This window comes from Xiphophorus couchianus, chromosome 22 (genome assembly GCF_001444195.1).
Source record: "Xiphophorus couchianus chromosome 22, X_couchianus-1.0, whole genome shotgun sequence".
NCBI classification, from domain to species: Eukaryota; Metazoa; Chordata; class Actinopteri; order Cyprinodontiformes; family Poeciliidae; genus Xiphophorus; species Xiphophorus couchianus.
The window spans coordinates 28,794,140-28,816,406 of record NC_040249.1 but is presented as its reverse complement, the minus strand read 5'-3'; the positions used below and the strand labels follow the sequence as shown (position 1 = coordinate 28,816,406).

At 37.7% G+C, this 22,267-nt stretch overlaps 2 protein-coding genes across 8 annotated transcripts in view; one reads left to right on the top strand and one right to left on the bottom strand.

The window, feature by feature from the left end:
* Window positions 1-110: 110 nt before the first annotated feature.
* ppp1r1c (protein phosphatase 1, regulatory (inhibitor) subunit 1C) lies at window positions 111-21,093 on the top strand. 4 transcript variants are annotated; one of them, XM_028007259.1, is made up of 7 exons: window positions 111-2,633; window positions 4,710-4,799; window positions 6,938-6,995; window positions 8,081-8,118; window positions 8,787-8,841; window positions 12,597-12,800; window positions 14,293-16,845. In XM_028007259.1, the coding sequence occupies exons 1-7, from the start codon at window positions 2,595-2,597 to the stop codon at window positions 14,346-14,348; spliced, it is 540 nt and encodes a 179-aa protein (XP_027863060.1). In that variant the 5' UTR covers window positions 111-2,594; the 3' UTR covers window positions 14,349-16,845. The 4 variants fall into 4 exon arrangements, 3 of the variants coding, with proteins under 3 accessions (XP_027863060.1, XP_027863059.1, XP_027863061.1); XM_028007258.1 differs by lacking the exon at window positions 111-2,633 and having other exon boundaries at window positions 3,987-4,799; XR_003594166.1 differs by lacking the exons at window positions 111-2,633; window positions 12,597-12,800; window positions 14,293-16,845 and adding exons at window positions 16,852-20,144; window positions 20,185-21,093 and having other exon boundaries at window positions 4,031-4,799.
* Window positions 20,742-22,267, bottom strand: part of nckap1 (NCK-associated protein 1) — a 41,499-nt gene continuing 39,973 nt past the window's right edge. For all 4 annotated transcript variants that reach the window (XM_028007253.1, XM_028007254.1, XM_028007255.1 and 1 more), the window contains one exon: window positions 20,742-22,097. In XM_028007253.1, the coding sequence (XP_027863054.1) occupies window positions 21,981-22,097 (117 nt within the window). In that variant the 3' untranslated portion in view covers window positions 20,742-21,980. The remainder of the gene's footprint in view (window positions 22,098-22,267) is intronic.

The following is a 22,267-nucleotide window of genomic DNA, read 5'->3' as shown; positions in this document are numbered from 1 at the left end:
TTCAGAACTCTGCATATTTAACTCGTGTAAAAACTTCAAAATATTCAACCTCTGTTATGCACCATCGTCTTTCATGTTCATAAACCTGAGCTGCTCTGCTTCACACTGCTTCTGAGGAGTGAACATTTCTAACTGCAGACACCATGGATACCAGGCACAGATGCCACTTCTTCAGAGTTTACTCAAGTTCAGTTTAAATGTTGCAGTCATGACCTGATATTGTTAATAAGCAGATTCTCTGTTGAAGAATTATTTGCATTAGCAGTTAATTTTTATTTATTGCTATTTTAGAGAAATCAGTATTGGTAGCTGGAGCTTACACACTTGCTACCTCTAACAGGTTTTTTTTTTTTTTTTAGAGCAAACTTTTTAGTATTTTCAGTGTCTTTAACTTCAACAGGTTTAGGTTTAATTTTTCCTTCAAATAGTTTTTTGTGACGGATTTGTTTTAACTGGAAAATTAATACCTGGAGTAAAAAGCATCTTCACAGATTAAAACACACCTGTAAGGTAGACTTGGGGGGATGTAAGTTTACTTCATACATTTAAAAAAAAAAAATTTAAGAAAACAATTTGGGCTAAACTTTTTTCATCATTAGAGATCACCAGTTTGTTTTGGGGGGTTTTTCAAAGCCCTTCTGTAGCAACTTTAGTTTCACACAAACAGACTGGAATAACCATTTCAGGGTTACAGTGAATGCAGCATGTTGAGTATAAATAAAGATTAACCAGTTAATACTAAAGCTGTGTGTGTGATGTACGACTGTTCTGCCAGAGACATGTTTAAAAGACCCGTTTAAATGGAGGAACTCGACCCTTCTTCCTGTTCCCACAAGCAACTTTTCCTTCATTACATCTTTAGAGCTGCTGTCTGTCGTTTTGTGAAGCTTTCCAGGCCAGAAGAGATTCTGAATTCAATTTGTTTCGGTCACTACAACCACCAGAGCTCCAGGCTTTAAATGAGTGGCGGTAAATCCTGGGTTGTTTTGGAGATCCAGCAGCAGCAAAAACACTTTCCTTTAACATCCTGGAGGAATTACATCACTACCACATCACTGTTTTTATTCTTTAATCATGTGATGATAATGACAAATCAATGTGGTTTTATTATGTCTTTTTTCCTTCCAAGGTCAAAAGTTTTTTTTCTTTTTATCAAACTGTACTAGAAAAAGAAGAGGCTGAGAGAATGTCTCATCACTTTGCTTTAATGCCTCACATGCTATTAGTAAACAGTTGCACCAAAATCATATTTGGCAGAGTGTGACATAATGGCCCCATGCTGACCATTATGAGTGGAAAATACAGGAGCTAGTTTCCTGCAGACAGCAGAGCAGTCTTTTCTGCATCACCTTTACTGAGCAGAAATGGACGGTTTCCAGCAGAGTGGAAACAACAAGAGGCTTTTTGTGCGATCTGAGAGCAGCTTGTTCCACCTACAGTAACTATTAAGCCTCTCCAGATGTCTGTTGAAAAGAAAGGGTTTCCACTACGGGTGCCAGCAAACATGCAAATGCAGCTCTGAACGAATGCAGGGGATAGAAGAAAGAAAACAACCACAGAACAGCTGAGAGTCAGAGACCAGGGAAAAGATGGGAACTGGGTTTTTAGGTTTATTTTACAATAAAATGCTGTAAGACATTTTTTTCTGCCCGAGACTCAAACTGGATCAAGAACAATGGGTTGAGTCCCAGTCAGAGTGTACTCCATCTCTCTCCCAGTGACTGCTAAAGGTTGGCACCAGGACTCCCAACCATCCAAAGACAAGTTGGTATAGACAAACAGATGTGTTAAATTAAAGTGTACTATATTAAAATGATTTGGATTTGAATTAAATTAAACTGGACTAAAATCTTGGACTCAGTCTTTTCAGGTTCTAACTGGGACTGAATTTACTGGGATTGCTAAAAGTCCTGGACTGAAGTGGACACAGTGAGGGGAACTTTCTGTTTAAATATAATTAAATATACAAACATTTAAAAAATAGACTATATAATATGGCCTAATGTTAATTCTATGGTAAACTGGATTACAATTGGATTAAATTATATAGAAATAAACTGTTAGTCATTGCAGCCACTTGGTAACATTCACTACCTTCATCTCAGCATGAAAATGTCCATCTATCTCGATGCTGTTTCATCTCTTCTCTCCATTTCCTTTGCTGTCATTTGTTCTCTCTGTCCTCAGGGAAGAACTGGTCACAGCTGCAGGAACTTATTTTAGGAGCAACTCGATCCTTCGGAAACGTCTGTGACTCGAGTTCTTCACATATTTTTGTTGACATTCATTGACTCTGATGGAAATGGTTAACAGTACCCGGGAATAGAAATAGATTCTCCATGGAAAGGAAGCCTTGGTATCTAAGGTAGCTATAGCAACGGCAACTTGTTGGACGTTAGCTGTAGATGTTCAACTAAAGCTCAATTCAACAGTTCCTCAATCTGAGTTGGGAGTATCAGGAGTCCCAAGTCCTTGAGGGACGAGTTCCTGCAACCTTTGGTCAAGCCTTTGCTTTAACACACCTGAAGCAAATATTAGCTCATTAGTAGAAATCTGTAAAGGTTTTAGGCTGGTAGGACATCTTGAAGAAAAAGATGACCGCTGGAATGAGACAGAAAGACTCCTTAGTCCAGGTGATTATTGTCCTGCTACTTTCAGCTGCGTACCTCATTCTGCACACCAAGCAAAACTCTTAGATCTCCACTGCTTCTGACCTGGACTCCCTCCCACCACCTGTTCTCTGGTGGGAGGGAATCCACACTCTGGACTTTCCTTCTCGCTCTTTGTTTTAGGCATTATTCCTCTGTTCTTTCACCCATTGTCTTCCACCAATCGTTGCCTAGTTTTTGTCAATAACACTGGATGTGACTGACCTGTTGTACAAATGATGATTCACATGTTTACTTTGGGAAAGGTCGTGTGCCAGACAACCTTTGTTTTGGCTTTGATATGCAAAACTATATTTCAGTGTTCCATAAACCATATCTGTCCCAAAGACAATTCAATAACACACACCATTTCTCACAATCCAGCATTGTAATAATAATCAATCAAAATGAGGTCTATTTCCTGATCATTTATTTATGGGGGTGGGGAGTAAAATCGATAAGTAAGAGGCTAACAGCAGATTTTACAATCTACTTTTCTGATTAGTCACTCAACAGTCAAGTTTTTTTTTTCCCCTTGATCATATGTTGTGTTCCTGTTGTACTCAGAACTGGGAAATTCTGTTCCCAGTCCAAAAAATCAACTGGAACACCCACCTAAGTTGGAGTTCCCACTGCCCACCGTTATGACTTGTAAGGTGGAGTTTTGGTTCCAATATGGCCGCTCCTCACATCAACAGCAGTAAAATATAAAGAAAACATGTTTATTATACATGATATTGTTTATTATACAGGATATTGTTTATTATACAGGATATTGTTTATTATACAGGATATTGTTTATTATACAGGATACACACATAATACTGTGTCTAAAATCAATGTAACTGTAAAGTGAACACATTAAAAGTGACATTTGCCTATTGGAAAATAAAGTTTAAATGATGTTTGTAACAAACTATTTTTATGGGCGTCTTTTTATCCCCTGATGGAGCAGCGTAAAGGTTCCCAACGTGTTACCTTGACAACGAGTAAAGAGAAGTTTATGGTTCAGAGTCTAACATATATATTACTATTTAAAGTTAATTTAATTGTTTTGAACATTTCCAGAACTTCTAAATGAGCAAAATAAAAATCATCCATATGAATGAGCATTTCAACACAAGGTCATACAAACATGAATGTGTTTGTCTGAATATCCTGAGGCACCGTCAGCGTGGAGCAGCAGGCTGGGTGGGGCAGCAGGCTGGGTGGGGCAGCAGGCTGGGTGGAGCAGCAGGCTGGGTGGAGCAGCAGGCTGGGTGGGGCAGCAGGCTGGGTGGAGCAGCAGGCTGGGTGGAGCAGCAGGCTGGGTGGAGCAGCAGGCTGGGTGGGGCAGCAGGCTGGGTGGAGCATCTGAAAGGCTCCACCATGGACATCTTCAAGGCCCCTGCAGACAGCAGTGTGTGGATGTGTGTGAGAGTTGAACTCAGGCTGTTTGTGGATTGAATTAAACTCACTTGACTTTCAGTCCACTGGAATACACTGAAAAACCCCTAGATTTATTTCAACTGACTGTAAATAGATTTTAATGACACGGCTCGTCTATTTTTACTTTGTGGAAACTTGACTGTCGATTGCTGGCACCTGCTTAACAAGATCATCTGAACTGAATTATATTATTAGCCAGAACTTCTCTAGCGCCTCCTTTAGGTCAGTTTTGGACTCTAAACGATGTCTCTGCTAATAATATTAGCTTTGTTTCTAATTTAAGCAAATGTTCCAAGATGGATGTTTGTTGTTATCGTCACATGATCTCTCCCATCATAAAAATCAATGTCATACTCAGAACTGATTAAGCTTTTGACTGAGGACAATAAAAGTAGCAGGAAGATGTAAACATGAGCTGCTGCTCAACATCACAAGACAGCAACACAGTTTCTCGTTGTCTCAGATGGTGGTTTGGAAAATGGTGCAATGCCTTGGCTGCCATTCCCATCCCTCCAAGTCTGTCAATTAGTGATAATGGACCCCATTGGCAGAGAGAGGCCACTCCCTCGCTCCTTCTACCCTCCCTCCTTCACACTTTCTCTCTCTCTGCCCGTCTTTCTTTCTACCTCTCAGTCAGTAATAATGGAGCCCGGCAGTCCAAAGAAGATCCAGTTTGCTGTGCCTCCCCTGCAGGGACAGATTGACCCACAGGCTGCTGAACATGTGAGTTTCTCTGCATGTTTCTGATGTTTGCTGGGGGCAGGAGAGGGTTCATACACATGAAGCTGCTTCATAGTGAGTCTTGCCTGGAATTTTGTGTGTGGGTGCAGAGCAGCATGCAGTGCTATGACAACTGATATTTGTGCGACTGAGAGTAGTTTTGTTTGTAAGCTTTGCAAGCTGGTGTGTGTTTATGCCCATTTCTAGAAGATTTAAATATTTCCACCAAAATCCTGAGTAATTTTAATCAGCTCTGTGGTGATTTATTCTGCTGCTTTCTCCCAACTCAATCGGTCTCCCTTGTTTTCCTTCCATGGAGACGCAGAAAGGTTAATCCACAAGATTAATACCATATTTACTCCAGATGGTTTACCTCTTTCAAGAGTAAACAGGAACTCTCTAAGTGTAGAAATCTGGTGGAGGACCAGAAAAGGCCAAACATTGTGTAATATTCCTTTAGCTTGCATGTGAATGGAGGCTCCAGAAGGAAGGAACAGAAGCTGCTCTTTCATAAATCCTAAAACGTCATGAGTTTAAACTGGTGGCTCCTGTTTGGAGGCCGGATGCCGACAGAAGCTGCTAATTTATTCATCAGAGTTTAGATTCCTACTGCGGTTGTATTTGGGGGCTTCGCTCAACATAAAGCTCATTTCTGACAAAACATGATAACTGTGCTAACATACAGATATTGAACATATTTATTGGTTCCCCTGGAAGGGATGATCAAAAAGCCTTACAATAAAAACCTAAATCATTTTGTTAAGAGATTATCTATTTCTTTATCTTTTATTAGCTCATTTCCTGTCTCACTCATGACATCCCCATCAAATCCCTATGCAGCTTCCAACAAGATGGATCTCATGTCTGTCTTTGTCGGACATGTTGTTGCAGGGAATTGTTAGTGTTCTGTGAGATCACATTGACATTAACGTGTTGTAATTGCTGCGTACTTCAACCAAACCGATTTTCCATCAAATCGGACGAAAAAACAAATCTGGTGTGTTTTGAGCCTGAGACAGGAAGTGAGACACGCATCTGCTTTGGGGGAAAAACACAAAAATTACTCGCAAAAAAAGCAGAGTACTTAAACGACGGTAGGACCTCAGAAGTTCAGAACAAAATGAAAGAGTGAGCTTATCGCCAGATAATTCCTGGTACATGCTCTCATGTGAAAACTTATTCTCATGAGTCCAGTAGTTTGTAGACTGACTGTCATGTTAAAACCTTCATGGTTGGAGTTTTGGGAGTTGGATGCATACGGTGTGTTTTGAGCCTTATGCCTGGTTTCCACTGAGCAGCACAGTACAGGTCGCTATGCTATTCTGTCTGTTTACATTGTGACAGAGGTCCGAACCACTGACCTGGACCACACCGTTGCTGAAACCACTTCAGTCGTTTGGGGTAAACTTCACCTGTCAGTGAGTCCAACTGGCAGTGGAAACTCTTTAGTGAAGACAGCAGGCTATAAAATAGTATTCCGATCCAACTCATACCATACCGCTCCGAGGAAACGAGGCATAACTGGAATTGTGTGTTTTGGCCTGATGAGACTAAGACTTTGCTTGTTAGCAGTTGACAAAATGGGCTAGGTGTGAAATGAAGGAACATTAGGTGGAAAAGGACCTGGAGGTCACTGTTAAATGGTGGAGGATTAGTGATTAGTGTTTCTTCAAAACACTCAGGATCCTGGAGTGTGTAACATAATGAACTCTTTGAAATTTAAAATTCTAAATCTGGTAGACTCCACCAGAAAGGGCTGGTCATTGGGTCTTTCAATGGGATAGTGATGAATAACACTGGGCCAAAATTAATTCAGAGGGCCACAAACGGCCCTTTGGACACTCCTGATCCAGAGAGATATGGAGCAAAGAGTGAAGCAACAGTCAAAGCAAATGACAGCAGGGCCTCTTGAGATTTTGTTAAAAATATGGACTATTGGATTTTCTCCACTAAATAAATTCACTCAACTTAAAGGTTAGAGTTTTATAAATGTTAGAGGTGAAATTCTGCTGCTGCAATTAAATAATTTTTTTTTTTTTTAACGAATGTATTTTCCTTCTGTACATTCAAAAGCAATGTTTTCCCAGCTCAACTTGTGATTGATTTCATTACGTTTTACTTGGATTGTGTGTTCGCCTCAGATCCGCCGCAGGAGACCGACCCCCGCCACCCTGCAGATCTACAGACAACCTGGGACAGGTGAGGAGACACAGGGAGGAGGAGGGAGATGGAGCGGCAGCTGCAATAATGGAAGCTTTATTAGATTACTTTCTGTAAAGTGATCTGAGCGTCCAGGCTGGACGGATGGATGCAGAACCAGTGTTTAAATCCTTCCACAGAGGAACCGACTGATGAAATAATCTGCCTGATTTCACTCAGAGGGTCAGGTTCCAGCGCTGCAGCCCAGACAACTGCTAGATTGTTTCTTCAACATGAACAACATAAAAACTGAACCCAAAAGAGAGCCAGCGTCTTCACGCCAAAGACTGGATTGTATCTTGGTTTTCGTCTCATTATTTCAATGAGTCGATTTTTAACTCCTTCAGTTCTCCTTCTGCTGGCAGCTGGAAAAACAGAAAACATGTTCATGATCTCAGTCGGGAAACAAGGTCAAGAACTCAGCAGCTGTTACTTTATTATCATTTTGCTAAGATAAATAAATTTATCTAAAATAAATTGGGATATTTCTTTAAAAAGGTTATTGAATTTAAAAAGAATTCGACGTTTTAGCATTTAGGATTTTTTTTAGGATTTAAGTCTATTTGATATTTTGATTAGGACAAATCTGTCCATTTTATTTTTCATACTTTTAAAATGAGACAAAAACACCTAAAAGTTGTTGCTTTAAAATATTAATAAATACAATTTTGTTCTTTTTGACTGACAGTGTCATTTTTATACTAGCTATTGATAAAAAGGTGCAGTATCAGCAAAGGTCAAATGTGATATTTAAACATCATTTGTAACTTTTCCCCTAAATGACCTTGTCTTTTAAACATGTCACTGTTTTCTGTCTTGCTTTCTTTTCCCGTATCAAAAATACCTCAAATGTGAGGAAATGATCAGTTTTTGAATCATCAAGTCCTGGAACGTCTATAACAGATCTTTGTGGAAACCTTGCTCTAACAGGCCGTTATCCAGAATAGTAAACCACAGCTTTCAAGGCCATGGAGAACAACAATCAGGCAAAGTGACGCGAAAAATGTGGAGAACAACAACAGATCAGAGTAAACGGATGGAATCTGTTACTGATCGGTTTGAACATCTGCTTGTCTCTCCTGCAGATGTTGGAGATCAACAAAACGCCAGCGGGGAGCCACAGGTTTGGAAAAAGCTTGTAATGACACACACACACACACACACACACACACACCCCGTCACATTAGAAGCAGCACAGAGCTGCTGGAAGCTGGAGGTCCGTCTGAGGGGAAAATGCTCAGACTATGACTACACCTCACACTGAAACTAAATCTGTAATCTGTCCTGATTAACAAGTAATCCCAGCTAAATCTGACCAGAAAACTGAATCTAAAAATATACATAATCATAGTTACTTATAGATTTATCATGGTAATATTTCTGTTTTCACACAGGCACAGGTTACATTGGAGAGCTTTTCAGTTTGTTCATAAAACTGCTGCCTAAAAACTGCATTCTGCATTTCTTCAGATTATCTTTGTTTGACATTGACTCCTAAAATACAAAAGAAATCATTTGTAATGAGACAAGCACATTTTTGAATGATTAGTGATTTTTTTTTTTTACTGTCATACTGAGTTTCTTCAAATGTTGAATCAACTCATGTTAGAGATTTTTACACAGCTAAAGCCTCACAACAGCATGTGGAAACAAATAACTGCAGAGCAGCTTTCCCTCTAAATTTATTTTACATACAGTATTTATGTGAGCTCACAGTCAGAATTAGTTGAACTCACCCAGAAGGTCATGTTTCGGGGGGATTCTCAGTAGTTTTGGGGTTTTGTCTTGCAGGCCTCAGACGGCGCTCAGAGGAAGCAGAGCACATACGCCCCCCCATCAATGAAAGGTAAACACTTCTATCCTGACTTCATATCGGTTAGAAAAGTTCAACATTCCTGTAAAAATGAATGAAAACCATTTTGAGAACAGAGAAAATGAGAAAACTAGAGGGAAAGTTTTCTGGTTCAGTTTAAAGTTTTTTTTGCTGATCATTAAAGAGGCTGGATAAAAATAACAAACGGTTGTAAATACATGATAAATCACCCCTTGGTTTTCTTAAAGCTGCAGTGTATAAGTTTAATAAAAAATATTTTTTGACATATTTTTTAAGCTTACCATGTTGTGTCAGTATGGTATGAGAGATGATCTGTGAAAAAAAACTGAGATCCTCTAACTAAAAACCACCAATCAGAGCCAGGAGGCGGATCTTTGCACTGTCAATCACACTCCATGTGGCGCTGCTCATCCTCCTGTCCCCACAACGCTGCAGCTAGCAGAGTCTGTCCTGAATGCTAAGGCGAGTTAGAATAGCCACTGGTGACGACAGATTAACGGTTTTCCTGTAACAGTAAATTGTTTCTCCACCATTAGCACATTGAGTAGCATGTTCATGAGGATGACTGACAGCGCTAAGACCCTCCTCCTGGCTGTGATTGATTGTTTTTGGTTGGGAGTGATGAAAGAGTAGCTCAGGATCAAATCTTTTCACAGATTACCTGTCTCCACACATGGTGAAAAATTTAACAAATATGTAAAAAAGGTTTTTTATAAAAGTTACATACTGCTGCTTTAATCTTGGGCTGATACATGATACATTTAAGATCTGAAAAGCAGCCACTGTTTATGCTCTGCTGTGAGGAAGGGCTGACTACATACAGGTCATGTGCAGTTAACAATAGTCACCCCACTGTTCCCAACTTGGCAACTGTTTTGATATATTTTAGTAGATTTTCAGACCAAAAACAATTGGTATTTGCCAAAATCAGCATTGGCAAGTCAGAATTTTTAAAGATTAGTGATCAGACAGAAAACTACAGTCGGTCTGTGGTGAGTCTCCAGAGAGGAAATGAACTGAGAATGGAACTCGTGAACAAAAGGCTCAAATCCAAACAGCCCACACTGCTCAGAACCTTTTCTTCTCTCTCTCTCTCTCTCTCAGGCTCATTTTGCTGTTTCTGATAAGTTTCTTTGTAAAGGTAGTTTTACAAGTTAGCACCTCGATTGTATAGAAATCTTATTTTACTTAATATTAATTAGGTTTCTTTGTGTTATTACATTTTCAGATTCACTTTTAAAAACCTAACCAAGGACTGGGTCTATGCATTAGCTTTTAGCTAATTAGCCTTTAGCTTAGTCTACAGACTGGACAATGGTTTCTGTTAAATCTAAAATTGCTTTTATGTCTTGTTCCTGATTAAATAAATTTGTGGTAATAATAAAGCACTTGGTAAACCTAATAAAAATATAAACAGATTTTGTCTCAGAAAGTTGTGCAGGTATCATTGTTGTCCCACTTATATCAGGTCTACTTGTGCCATAATTTAGTAACAGAACGATAAAATTCTTTGATATTCTAGGAAAAGAGATCAAACGTATGTTATTTATTACTGCCTGTTTAGAATCACTGGATCTGCTGAGAGTTGTATTTCAGCTAATATGTCTGATGGTTTCCTTCCTGTTTGGTTGTGTTTTACTTCCTGTTTGACATGTTGTGCTTTTTTCACTTGTTTTCCTAGTTTCTGTTTTTTCTGACTGGATTCGATTTTTTTTATTTTCTTTTTTTAGCCTCTGGTCTTGTTGTCAGTGGAGTCCAGTTGGTGGTGTGATGCTGGGGAGGAACACATTTCAAAATCACACAATTTATTTAATATTATTGTAACACTACGATGTGAGATAAATCTATTACCATGAAATAGGAGGTCGTGGGTAGAGAAAGAGCAGAACATTGAGATGGAATAGCGTAGCTCTCCAGACTTTTATTCAACCCTTATGTTAACAGATCAGAGCCAGTCTCAAGACCTCCTAAATAAAAAATATAAAAAAATCAACAAAGAAGAGAGTTTCTAGCAGCTAGAAACTGAACCTTTTGTCCAGCACAACAGCTCAAACTCACAGAGGCTGGATGGAGTGAATCTATGAACTTTACATTTTTTTGTCTTGCATTCTCATTTGGATTTAGATTCACTGCAGTTGAGTGAGAAAACACTCAATTGTGGTGTTTCTCAAATGGAAACGCTGCAATTGAAAAATTACGTTTTTGGACACTTTCAGTCTGTAGATGTGTAAAAGTTGTGAAATATTTCCCCAGAAGATAGCAGCTCTAACTGCAGATGAAATTCATTAAAGTATTTGTGGAAATCATGCATAATTTTCTTCTACTTCACAATCTTTCAGTTGGGCTATTGCACAACAGCCCGATAATAAAGCATAGGAATGTGGCCGTATTATGGCTAAATGTAGAAAAGAACAAAAGCATCAGAATGTTTCTGCAAGGCAGTGCAGCTCCTCAGTCCCGATGGAATTAGTGGCTCTAAGTTTGCGCAGTGAGAACATCACAGTTTTATCACTTTTCAAAGAGCTTCAGCTCATCCTATGGCAACAAAACAATGCAAAGTGCACCTGTATGATGGCTCTCAGCTGTAAATAATTCATCAAACCGTTTCTTGCAGCAAAGCAGAATCACTTCCTGCAGTGAAGTTTGAAGGAGGTTAAATAAAAGGGTTTTCTCTAATACATTTAACATAAACTGCATGTTGGAAAAGGTGGATGTTCAAAAAAACAACAACAAAAAAAACGAGGGGAAAGAAGATGTGCAACACATGATTACACGTAAAGAGCGCTGACTCGATTCTGGGAAGAGCCAGAGTGTAAAAGCTTTTCTTTAATCGATCCCAGCCGGGTGAATCTGCTAAAAGCCTCCTGAGTGACTGACTGCCAACGCACCAAACACTCAGGAAGACCTGGACTGGCTCACAGCGCAGAAACACAGGAGGAGGAGGGATTAGGAGCAACACATTTTTCTCTCTTGTGTTTAGTATGATAGTAATATTTTTAAAGTAGGGATACACAGATACGCTTTTTTCTCTTCCGATAGCAATGCTGGTACCGATTTCTGAGGTCTAGTATCATCCGACACTAATACAGAAAGAAAGTGCTGAATTGACTTAAAACGTTTCTTTGTTTCGATACACAGACATAAATGAACTGAATTACAAATGTATTTAATAACTCTGCACCTGTACAGCACACTTACATACACCAACAGCTTCACAAGCTTGGTCAAACAAGAAACAAAAAATAAAAACAACAGGAGTATAGCAGTTAATCTAAAATTAATAATAAATAAACTGAAACTGACAGAAACAATATTTTGACTACCTTGTGAAATACTTTTGAGTAGTTCAGAAAGTGCTCTTAGGAATTTTTAATATGATGTAAAATAAATAATAAAGCATGATGCTGCTTAGAGCACAAAGCACAGAGTTATATTGAATACATCTGCCCTCATGGATCAGGCATGATATTTATATTGGATCGGTGTATTTCTATTTCAGACTGCAAAACAGCAGCGTTTTCTACAAATACTAAAAATCCAGAGAGATGTAAACCTCTGGATTGAAACCTGGAAACGTAGAATATTTATGCTCTAACCAACGCACTGGACTACTGGACTCTTGTATTCTTTCCTCTTTTCAGTTAGAATCTTTACTTATTATTTTATAGTTTTTCCCTAGTTTTTTTTAAAAAAAGACTGCTTCCACTTTGCAGCATTGTACCTGTAGTTCAAATATCTCTCCACTAGAGGTGCTGTTCTCTCCTCAGACCTTGGGCTGGGGGTGGAGCAACATCTCCTGGGGGCGGGGCTCTGTGAAACAGACAGCCAGCTGAGCCCAATCACAGCGCAACTGTATGCCACCGGTTACACGTGGGCCAATCACAATCAGCCAGAGGAAGCCAATGGGAATGAGGCGTGTTTGCTGTTAACCAATCAGGAGAGAGGAGTGGCAGAGAGCAACAGCTCAGGCGGTAAATTGTTTCTTAGATCAAAGAAGGAAGTTTTTTGTTTTTCTTTATAAATTGTAATTTATTGGATTGATAAGGAGATATAGTTTGCATTATGTATTTTAGACAGAATTATTGTCTGAAGAATTGGCCTCAAGTAAAAATGGAAATAAGTGCAAATATAAACTCAAACTGGTGTTTGAAAAATTTACTGTTAACTTACAAAAACAGATGCAACGCAGTTCATTTTTCAAGAATAATTTTTTTTAAAGTTACATTTTAACAAAATAAATGCATAAAAAATTCACAAAGTAAGATCTACAACTGTGTAGTTCTGTTTATTCATAAGGTGCCAGTTCACACATATTATCTAATATTTATTCAATTTTACAGAATCCAATTGTGTTATTATTTTTCATTACTATTTAATGCCAAAGTACACAGTTGTAATCAGTTATTAGTAAATTCTACTGTGATCTGGTCCCTTTTTTCATATTTAAAATATGTTCCTCTGCTCAGTCTCACTGCTCTCATGTTGAAAAAAAGTTTATTAGAAAAAAAACATCATTAATGTTTTCTTTTATTCACATGAATTGTAACAAACAGTTTCTTTCCAAAGCGAAGACACAATGTTCCAGTTTTGGAGGAATTTGTCGGTCACTTGTGATTCACTATGTCAAAGTAGCTCTTATCAGATTGTTTTTCTCTGGTGTGTAGAGCGAGATAAAGCCACATGCCAGCAATAAACAAAAACAAAAAATAGGCCTTTAGTGTTTGTAAAAATCTTTTTTTTTTTTTTTTTTTTTTTTTTTACAAAAAGCAGCATAAAAATTTATTTTAGTTTTTTTCCAAAGCCATGAAAGCTACACTTGCAAGCAAACATATGATATTAAGATTATACAACGGAGTACTACGGCTATACTAAGAAAAAATAAAAATGTAAAAATGAAATTATGAGAATATAGTCATAATATTACAAGAATACAGTCTCACTAGAGTGAAGTCAAAATACAAGAATAAAGTGATAATATTAGGAGATTAAAGTCATAATCTTACTGATTTATTCTTGACTTTATTTTATTTTAAGACTTTATTTTATTATTTCAACTTTCCTCTCTTATGACTTTTTTTGGTAATACTATGACAATTCTCATAATACAAGGACTTTATTCTCACAATATTATGAATTTATTCTTCTAATACTAAGACTTTTTTCTCATTATTTTGACTTTACTGTCATACAACTATACTCTGGTAATATTATGATTTTACTCTTCTATGACTGTATGTCATGACTTTATTCTTGTAATAGCATGTCTTTATTTTGATCATTTTAATTTTTTATTTTCTTAGTGTGACCCTAATACTGTCGTAAGATTAAAAAGCCAAGTCGTTCTATATAGTGTTTAACAGCATTCATATTTGTCCTGATAAAACTCTACTGCTGGTTCTAACTCTCTGTCTCTCCCTTTCGGTTTCTCCTTCTCTTGTGGTTTTTTGCATGTTTCCGTCTCAGATTTGTCCATCACCAAAGCTAAAGAAGCGTCCAGCCCCGACTCCATCTCCCGATAGCTGCTTCTGCTTCGTCTAACATCACTTCTGTCCTTTTGTGTCTCATTAACCAACTGTTCTCCTGTCTGCTTTCCCACTTATTCCAATACTGCTCTACTTTGCTAATATCCAGCACTTAATTACTACTTTCATTTTTTATTTTTGTTTTTTTTTGGTTCGTTTGGGTCAGTCTGAATTTTTAAAATGTGGCTGTGAATAAATCAATATTAAGGGCAAACAAATGTCTGAGTGTTTTCTTAAACAATAAGGCAGATTTAAGTCCTCTATTTTTAGAATAATATGAAAAAAAGTTTGGATGAAATTGAAATGTTCTAATGTTGCACTGTTATTCCTTGAAATGATCTAAACAAACCCAACCTATGAGAGAGTCAACCATCAGGGACGGGTACCGGCCGTCTGAGAGACCCAGTGTTCATGTTGCTGCATTAGCAGCTGAAATAACTTCAATGTTTTTCTAAAGAAGAGTGTATGGGGAGCAAGAAAAAAAAACTCCCCCACTGATTCTTATAGTAGACATGGGCCCCAAAAGACTGAACACCCTCAGGCACAATATCCTCCAAAAATACAAAAGAAAATAAATTTACCAGAGATCTGACCACTGAAAGAATGGTAAAAAGATGTTTTCAGTTACTTGTATATTGTCGTTTGTATTGCTTTGTCTTTTATGCTATCTGTACATCTGGTCTGAATTTAAATATACATGTTTTTTTTTTTTTTTGAATTTTCATCTAAATTTTGACCTTGATTCCAAGAAAACACCCAAAGAATTGTTGACTTGATCTGTGTTTGTGGAACCACAATGAATACAAGTTAAAAAGTTCCTCATTCATACCTAGGGGGATTTTCTGGGGCCTTGTGTGAGAGAGATCTCTCGTCTGATAAAGTTTAGTTGAAATTTCTCATGCTTGGGGTTGATAGGAGAACCTACATGTCGTCTGCTTCCTGGATGTGGCCGGAACATCCAGGAGTAAAAAAGAGGCTTGCAAATGTGAGATGTGTGTAAACAAGATGTGGCTTCCTCAAGTCTGGCCTAATTTCCCAGAATGTTTAGAAAATCATTCAATTTGTCTTAATCAACATCACCTGTTTGTCTGGCAGTAAACCAAGAAATGACTTGTCTGAGCTACTTGTATTGCTTTATCATCCACTGGTGAACCTCCCACATATAAACTCAGCAAATAAAACTGTTGTAAAACTGATAGTGGGTACCGCCTGGGATCCAAAGAATCATCCAAATCTGTTGGACAAACATTTATTGCCTTCGCTCCTTCCTTCTAAAGGTCCCACATATTTGGTGCACTTGACTACAAAATCTCAACCATGTGTGGAAAGTCAACGCAGCTCATAGAGTATGCACAGCATGTCACGTGTCATGTGGGAGCCTGAAGACCGACAGGTTCAAAGAAATAAAAAGCTGGACTGTAATACTCCTTTATTGTCAACAGCCTTATGTCTCGTTTTCACTGAGCGGTTCGGCAGAGTTTGGGATGGTATTGTTGTGGTATGGTACGCTATTTTGTTTGCTGACTTTGTAAAAGCAGCCCGAATGTTGTGTGACTAATACCACAATATTCCTTGGACTCCTACAGTTCAGAGGACAATTGTAATGTGGTTAGTGTGAAGCTACTGGCATTACACAACACTGTCTGTTGACTGAACAGAAAATCTTCTTGTTAGGTGTTTAACTCTACCTCACCAATGAGAGTCCACCTGGTGGAGGAAGCTCTCTCCTGGTACCATAACATAGCGTACCAGATCAGACTGACCCGTTACGCACCGCTCAGTGGAAACAAGGCATTAGATCCGGAGAGCGAGCAACATTCCCCAATTGCTATTTGGGAGAGACCTTTCATGTTGCCTGCTGTGAAAGTGGAAATCTGTCAAAACTGAGAGCTTCAAAGATCCTCCCTGCACTTTCCCTTAGATCAGAAAAAAAAAACAGATTAAGGAGATATCTTTTGTTTAATGAAATACTTTAAGTCTGGATAACCTTGGGTCTTAGTTCAATTAGAAGTCTGCTCAACAGCAGAAGACATTTTTTAGTGTTGGTCATTGTTGTTAGCTTGGTTTGTTACTTGTATTGCTTATCAGTAGATATGGGTAACTGCATAATAATTCATTTACATTTCAATTCTCTAACTAGGGCATGGTGATCTTCTCATAATCTGTATGCGACATTTGTCTGAAAATAAATCTTTACACAGAGATAAATTAAACTCCTGACCTTTTTGTTGAATGGAATTTTTCAATGAGGAAACTGAAAATTCACATTTACTCAAGTCTAGTTTAAATTTCACATTGTTTTATTTGCTTAAGTTGAGCATAAATTATGCATTTCACATTTCAAACTAAATTGCTGAAATTAGTTAACTTTTTGATGATATTATAGTTAGCTAACGTGCAAAATAAATGCATCAGCTCATCAGGGTGGAACACTGGCCTGAACTAAGTGGAGGAAAAAATTGTCTAGTGATGGTGACTGTGTTTCTTTTTTTTAATGAAGGTAAACTGGAAAGAACTGTACCTGAGGAAGAAGAGGGGGAAAGCAGCCATCAGGGATGACTGATCGTCACCAGCAGCAAAGATACTTCAGCACAGAAGAAGCAGGCATATATTTTGAAGCTTGGAAAAATCAAGATGAATGCCTACATCAAATCAAATATAGTACTAACATGACAGGGAATCTATCAGAGTGATAGCTCACATAGTGTTACAAAAGAAAATCCTTTTTTTTTAGGTGAGCATGTAAACAAACAGTACCTGCCGAAGTTTTCCAGAAGCATCTCACCATCATGTTCTACACACAAACTATCAGTTTACACACTTATTGTTCCAACCCTTATATCTGTATCAGTGAGCTTATTCTGAGAGACAGTACAAAATCAAAATGGTGTACTTCTCCTGTCCACCCATTCTATTCTTACATTGTTAAGTGTTTCGTTTCTAATCTATATGACAATTAGGCAACCAAATGCCCTTTAAAAAGTGACGGAAAAGAATTTGAGGCTGTACGTTTTTTAGACTTTTCTTAAGTTTCAAGATTATGCAAACAAAAAATGCTTAGGATATAAAGTGTGCATTTTTAATTCTTTGTCAATTAGCCGCTTTCTGCAACGATAGCTAGCTATAGCAGTTAGCTAAACTTACAAAGATTTGAAAGAAATGAAAAAATAATTGTTAAACTGACAAATATTAATATTTTCATTTTATGTATAAAATGAAACCGTAAAAATCTTAATAAAAATAGACACTTTAAAAATGATTTTCTCCCACTTCCAGTTTTAAATGACACATTAGCGTGAGCTAATATTAGTTTAGTTAGCAGGGAGAGTCGGATGAAATGAGCCTTTTTTTCTTTTTCTTATTTTACTTATGATGTTATCTAGGCATGTACAAAAGACATGTGACTGTAACAAAAACGCTTATCTTTATTTCAGGATCTCTTTTGTCAGTTGAAATGCAAAGCATCACATGAGGAACAAATTGGTCCTGTGGTTCTATTTGCCCGGTAAACTGACCGCCTCCATAAGCTGAACATCCTACCAACACTACTTTCTTCCCAGAATTTAGAGACAGAGATTCTGTTTCTCTCTGCTAATTCAAATGGCAATTTAGAGCATTTTAAAAGTCAGGCTATGGAAGCAGTGTTTACCCCACAGCCACCAACGGGCCTAACTTAGCCTGGCTTAGCAAATTAAATGTATGCCATACATGTAGATGATATCCCATCTACATGTATGGTGTACATTTTAAGAGCTAGGCAAATTTGCTCTCAAGTCCTTACAGCTGAAATGTTAAGCAAAAACTTACGTTGACATACAAAAACACTTTTTTAAAAAAGTGAACAAAAAGAACAAAAGGAAAAAACAAAACTAAAACTAAACAAATTTGTCACACCTAAACAATATTTTAGTAAGATAAACAAAGTGCTCAGACCTCAACAGACAATGAATCTGTAAATGAGTGTTTGAAATATGAAAAGGAAAGATACATATCAATTAGATTGGGATTTGGGTCACGTTTCAAAAATACTGTATTTAGCCCCATTTAATGAATGGAAACATCAAAGTCTGCTGTTGAGTGAAAGCCACTGATGTTTGTGTTCTGACTTACTATGAAACTAGAATGAATGAAAAACAATGTGATTCATGAAAGACTCAGTTTATGTTGTATCTAACATTTCCATTTTAAAGTTTTTATTTGTAAGTGAAACTAACCTAAAAAAAAAGAAAAAGAAATCTTTTTTTTACAACTGGCTGTCCTGGATAATTTCTACCATTCTTATATTGGTATCAGGGTCACACTCTGAGAAACCCTGAAGTGTTTACTAACTCAGATAAGATGAACAACATGTTATCATATTGTGCCTTTGCAATTTCTACATCAGGCAGTGATATTTAACTGACTACATGTTTTTACATAAACTGTTTTTAATAAGAGCAGATTCAGCAGGATAATATTTTGAACATACAATGTGCATCTGATTTCATATTATCCTGAACACCCATACAAAGCGTTAACAAGCTGTTTTTGAGTCTTAGTAAGAGTTTGAATAGAGTGCCCCCTGCTGGCTTCTGCCAGACAGCAGGGCTCTTTCTGGGTTGGGTTAGGTTTTAGCTCTATTTTTTTTTTTTACCCAGGTTTCGTTCCACTGTTCCGCAGAAATATGTACCATCTGCAAATGGTTTTATAGCTTTTAAAAGAAACCAACATACAAGAGTGAAAACAAAAATGTTCAAAATTATTTTTTGCAATCATCAAAAGTGTTGTTTTGGTGGATTTGTGTTTAAATCTTTTTTTTATTTATTTTCAGTTTCTTCTGACAATACATAAATGTAATGTTTTCAAGCTAAAACGTTAACAGACTCAAGTCAAGAGTCCTAACTGTAGTCTGTGGAGGAAGCTGCACATTAGGGTGATGGTGAGACACTTTCCCACATTAAAACTTGGAAGTCCTCACCAAAGACGCATTGAGTCAGAATACAAGTTAAAACAAGTACAAATCTGGTCAACCAATCATAATTACCGGAAGGCTTCAACAGATTTTTCTGTTGATCATTGGGGAAGGAAGGTGGAAACCATTGTTTCCACCATTGCCTTTTAAAACAAAATGCAAGACAAAAAGGCCTCCCCCCCAAAACTGATGCTACTTTCACATTGCTTTGTTTTGAAACACATATTTTTATTTAGAAACATATTTCCAATTAGAAACTAATCAACTGAATGATAGTTGATTAGCTGTACTGACAGGAGTGTGAATAACTTTGGAGTTAACTGTACATCTCAAAACTGAGCGGGAACCTTGTCTGTCTGAGTGACAGTCAGCAGACACAGCATACACCTGAGATTAATTAGTCTACAATAATGTGTGATTTCAATGAAAAAAGTCCTTGTGGAATCATTGTATCCTCCCAGATAACTGTAGGGTATGACCCCCTGGCTGTGTGAAAACCCAAAATGTGGCCCCAAGCAGCTTGTAATGGATCTAGGAGCTGTTCTCTACCTGGTCACCTTCACTTAATGTTTAAGCAGTAGAATAGAACAGAGTAGAATAGAATATACTTTATATACTTAAAGGTTGGGCACACTAGCAGCTGCCATTAATACTCCACAAATGCTCTCTGGTGCCAAACATACCCTACCAGCCATTTTCAATACAATGCACTCGTATCAAACCGGATCCAAATCAAAAGATTTCTTCTGGATGATTAACTGTTTTTAATCACTACACATTTTGTACTTACCTCTGCTCTACAGGTCAGTAGATCCATCAGAAACCATTGCTGTTATAAGCAGGTGGTGTCCCATCTGTTTCAGGCTTGAAACAGATGTAAAGTTAAAGTCTGTCCTAAACAATCGTTGGTATTCATGCTTTCTTTTCCTGGTTCAACATAACCAGATCATTAGTAGCCTGGTAAAATCCAGGCCTTGTTCTGCACCTTACTTCATCCAGAGGGTCTGGACCCCAGCTGTGGGGAAATGATCACTTCCTTGAGGTGTGGACTCTGTTAAAATCTTTCATTTTACTCCATTGCTAAATGTTTGCTTATCAGACGTGTGTAATTAGTTATTATACTGGCATTACACCAATTCATGATCTGTTACACACCCGACATCTAACTGACATTTGCGTGCTCCACCTGAGCGTCGCGCTAAGATCGCAGGACGGTTAAAAGGGTAATATGCTGTTTATACAAGAACCTCTAAATAAATAAAAAGTATATATATATATATATGTATATATACACACCAAGATAAAAATATATATATATATATACATGTGACAATTAAAATAAAATACTGCAGATGTTTTTCATTTGTCCCTTTAAATCCTAATACCAAACTGTAAATATACAGCTGATAAGAAGAATCCAGTGAAAACACCACCAGGAGTGTTTACATATATATATTTATTTAGTCTTATTGCAGCTCCAGGTTTTTGTAGTTTCACAGGTCAGAGGTGGATTAACGTTTGAGTTGCTTTTTCATCAGAGGAACTGGTTGAATTTATTTCCTGTTAATAAAGTTAAGCACAACGGATTAATAAAACCTCGGAGTGTGGATGCTCAGCTTTCAACTTCACGAGTGTAAAAACGGGGCGAGGAAAACACCAAGTCTGCTCCGATAAGGCCCTCCGAAGAGGGAACAGCTGAGGGGAATGTCTGCAGCCGTTCCTGTCACTTGTTCCCTCAAAGTTTTTGTTCCTGCTAACAAAGCTGCCGCACAGTCGCACTTAAAAAAAAAAAAAAAAAAAAGAGCCATCACACACCATTAATAAAACACTTCACCACTTCCAAGCCCTGATACACAAGATTTTTTTTTTTTTTTTTTAGTGTTAACACATTTGGCAAATGGTCATCATTGTCATCATCATAAAAATAAAACAGAAACATTAAAAACAGACAGGTTCAGTTCACATCGAAGTAGAATACAGATAGCATATCTTTACCCACAAAAAGGTTGGTGTTACCACTACCTAGAAAAAAACAAAACAAACAAAAAAAAAATCCAAAAATGCATCACCATGTTATACAAATGTACGGTTTTTATGTGATGAAAGATTGTTAGGTAAGTATCAGCTCGGGATGTCTGTCAGTGTGTGGAAACCTATGAGTAACGTGTTTCTCGGCGTCGACCCGTCGTCCTCGACAACCAAAAGAACCTCCACCGCACATCAGAACCAATGCATTCCCAAAAAGTAAGCATCCAAATCATCAGAGAAGTTTCAGCTCGACAATAGAAATCTCAAAACGTCTATTAAAATTAAAAAATAAAGGAGAAAGAAAAAGGAATATTTCAGTGTCAGCTTTATATATATACTATATCTTTATATTTTTGTTCAATAAAACATTGTATATTAGGTGTTGCGGTGGTCATGGTCCCCAGCAACATCATGGAAAACAATGATAGAAATAAAGACACTGATCCCCCCTCAGGTCATCCAGCTGTAGGTGTGTGTGTGTGTGTGTTTTGGTTAAAGTAATTAGCGGCTTCTTTAGTGTGTTAACGTTTTTGCAGATATAGTGTTGGTTTTTAGAGGATTCAGCCGAGGCCTGGTTGGGCCGGCGTGTTGCGGTAGTGTTTGTGTTGGTATGTACATGTCGGCGCCTCGGCCACACGCTTGCTGCGCGTCTATGCGCTGGCGCTGATGCTCTGTTTGTAGACGGCGTGGTAGGCGTTCCTCAGCAGGACGTAAGGGAAGCAGGACTCCAGCAGGTCCATGGTCAGGAAGGGAGACTCCTGCACAATCTGAGATAGAACAGAATAAGAATGACAAAAAAAACATGTTTTAATGATTTATTTAAGGCCCTTGACTTTTATTTAAAAACAATTGATTGCGTGATTCCAGAGTTGGTCAAGTTCATTTAAATCAGTTATTTTATTGGCAGAGACTTTACAGTTTTCCTAGGTTTGAACGC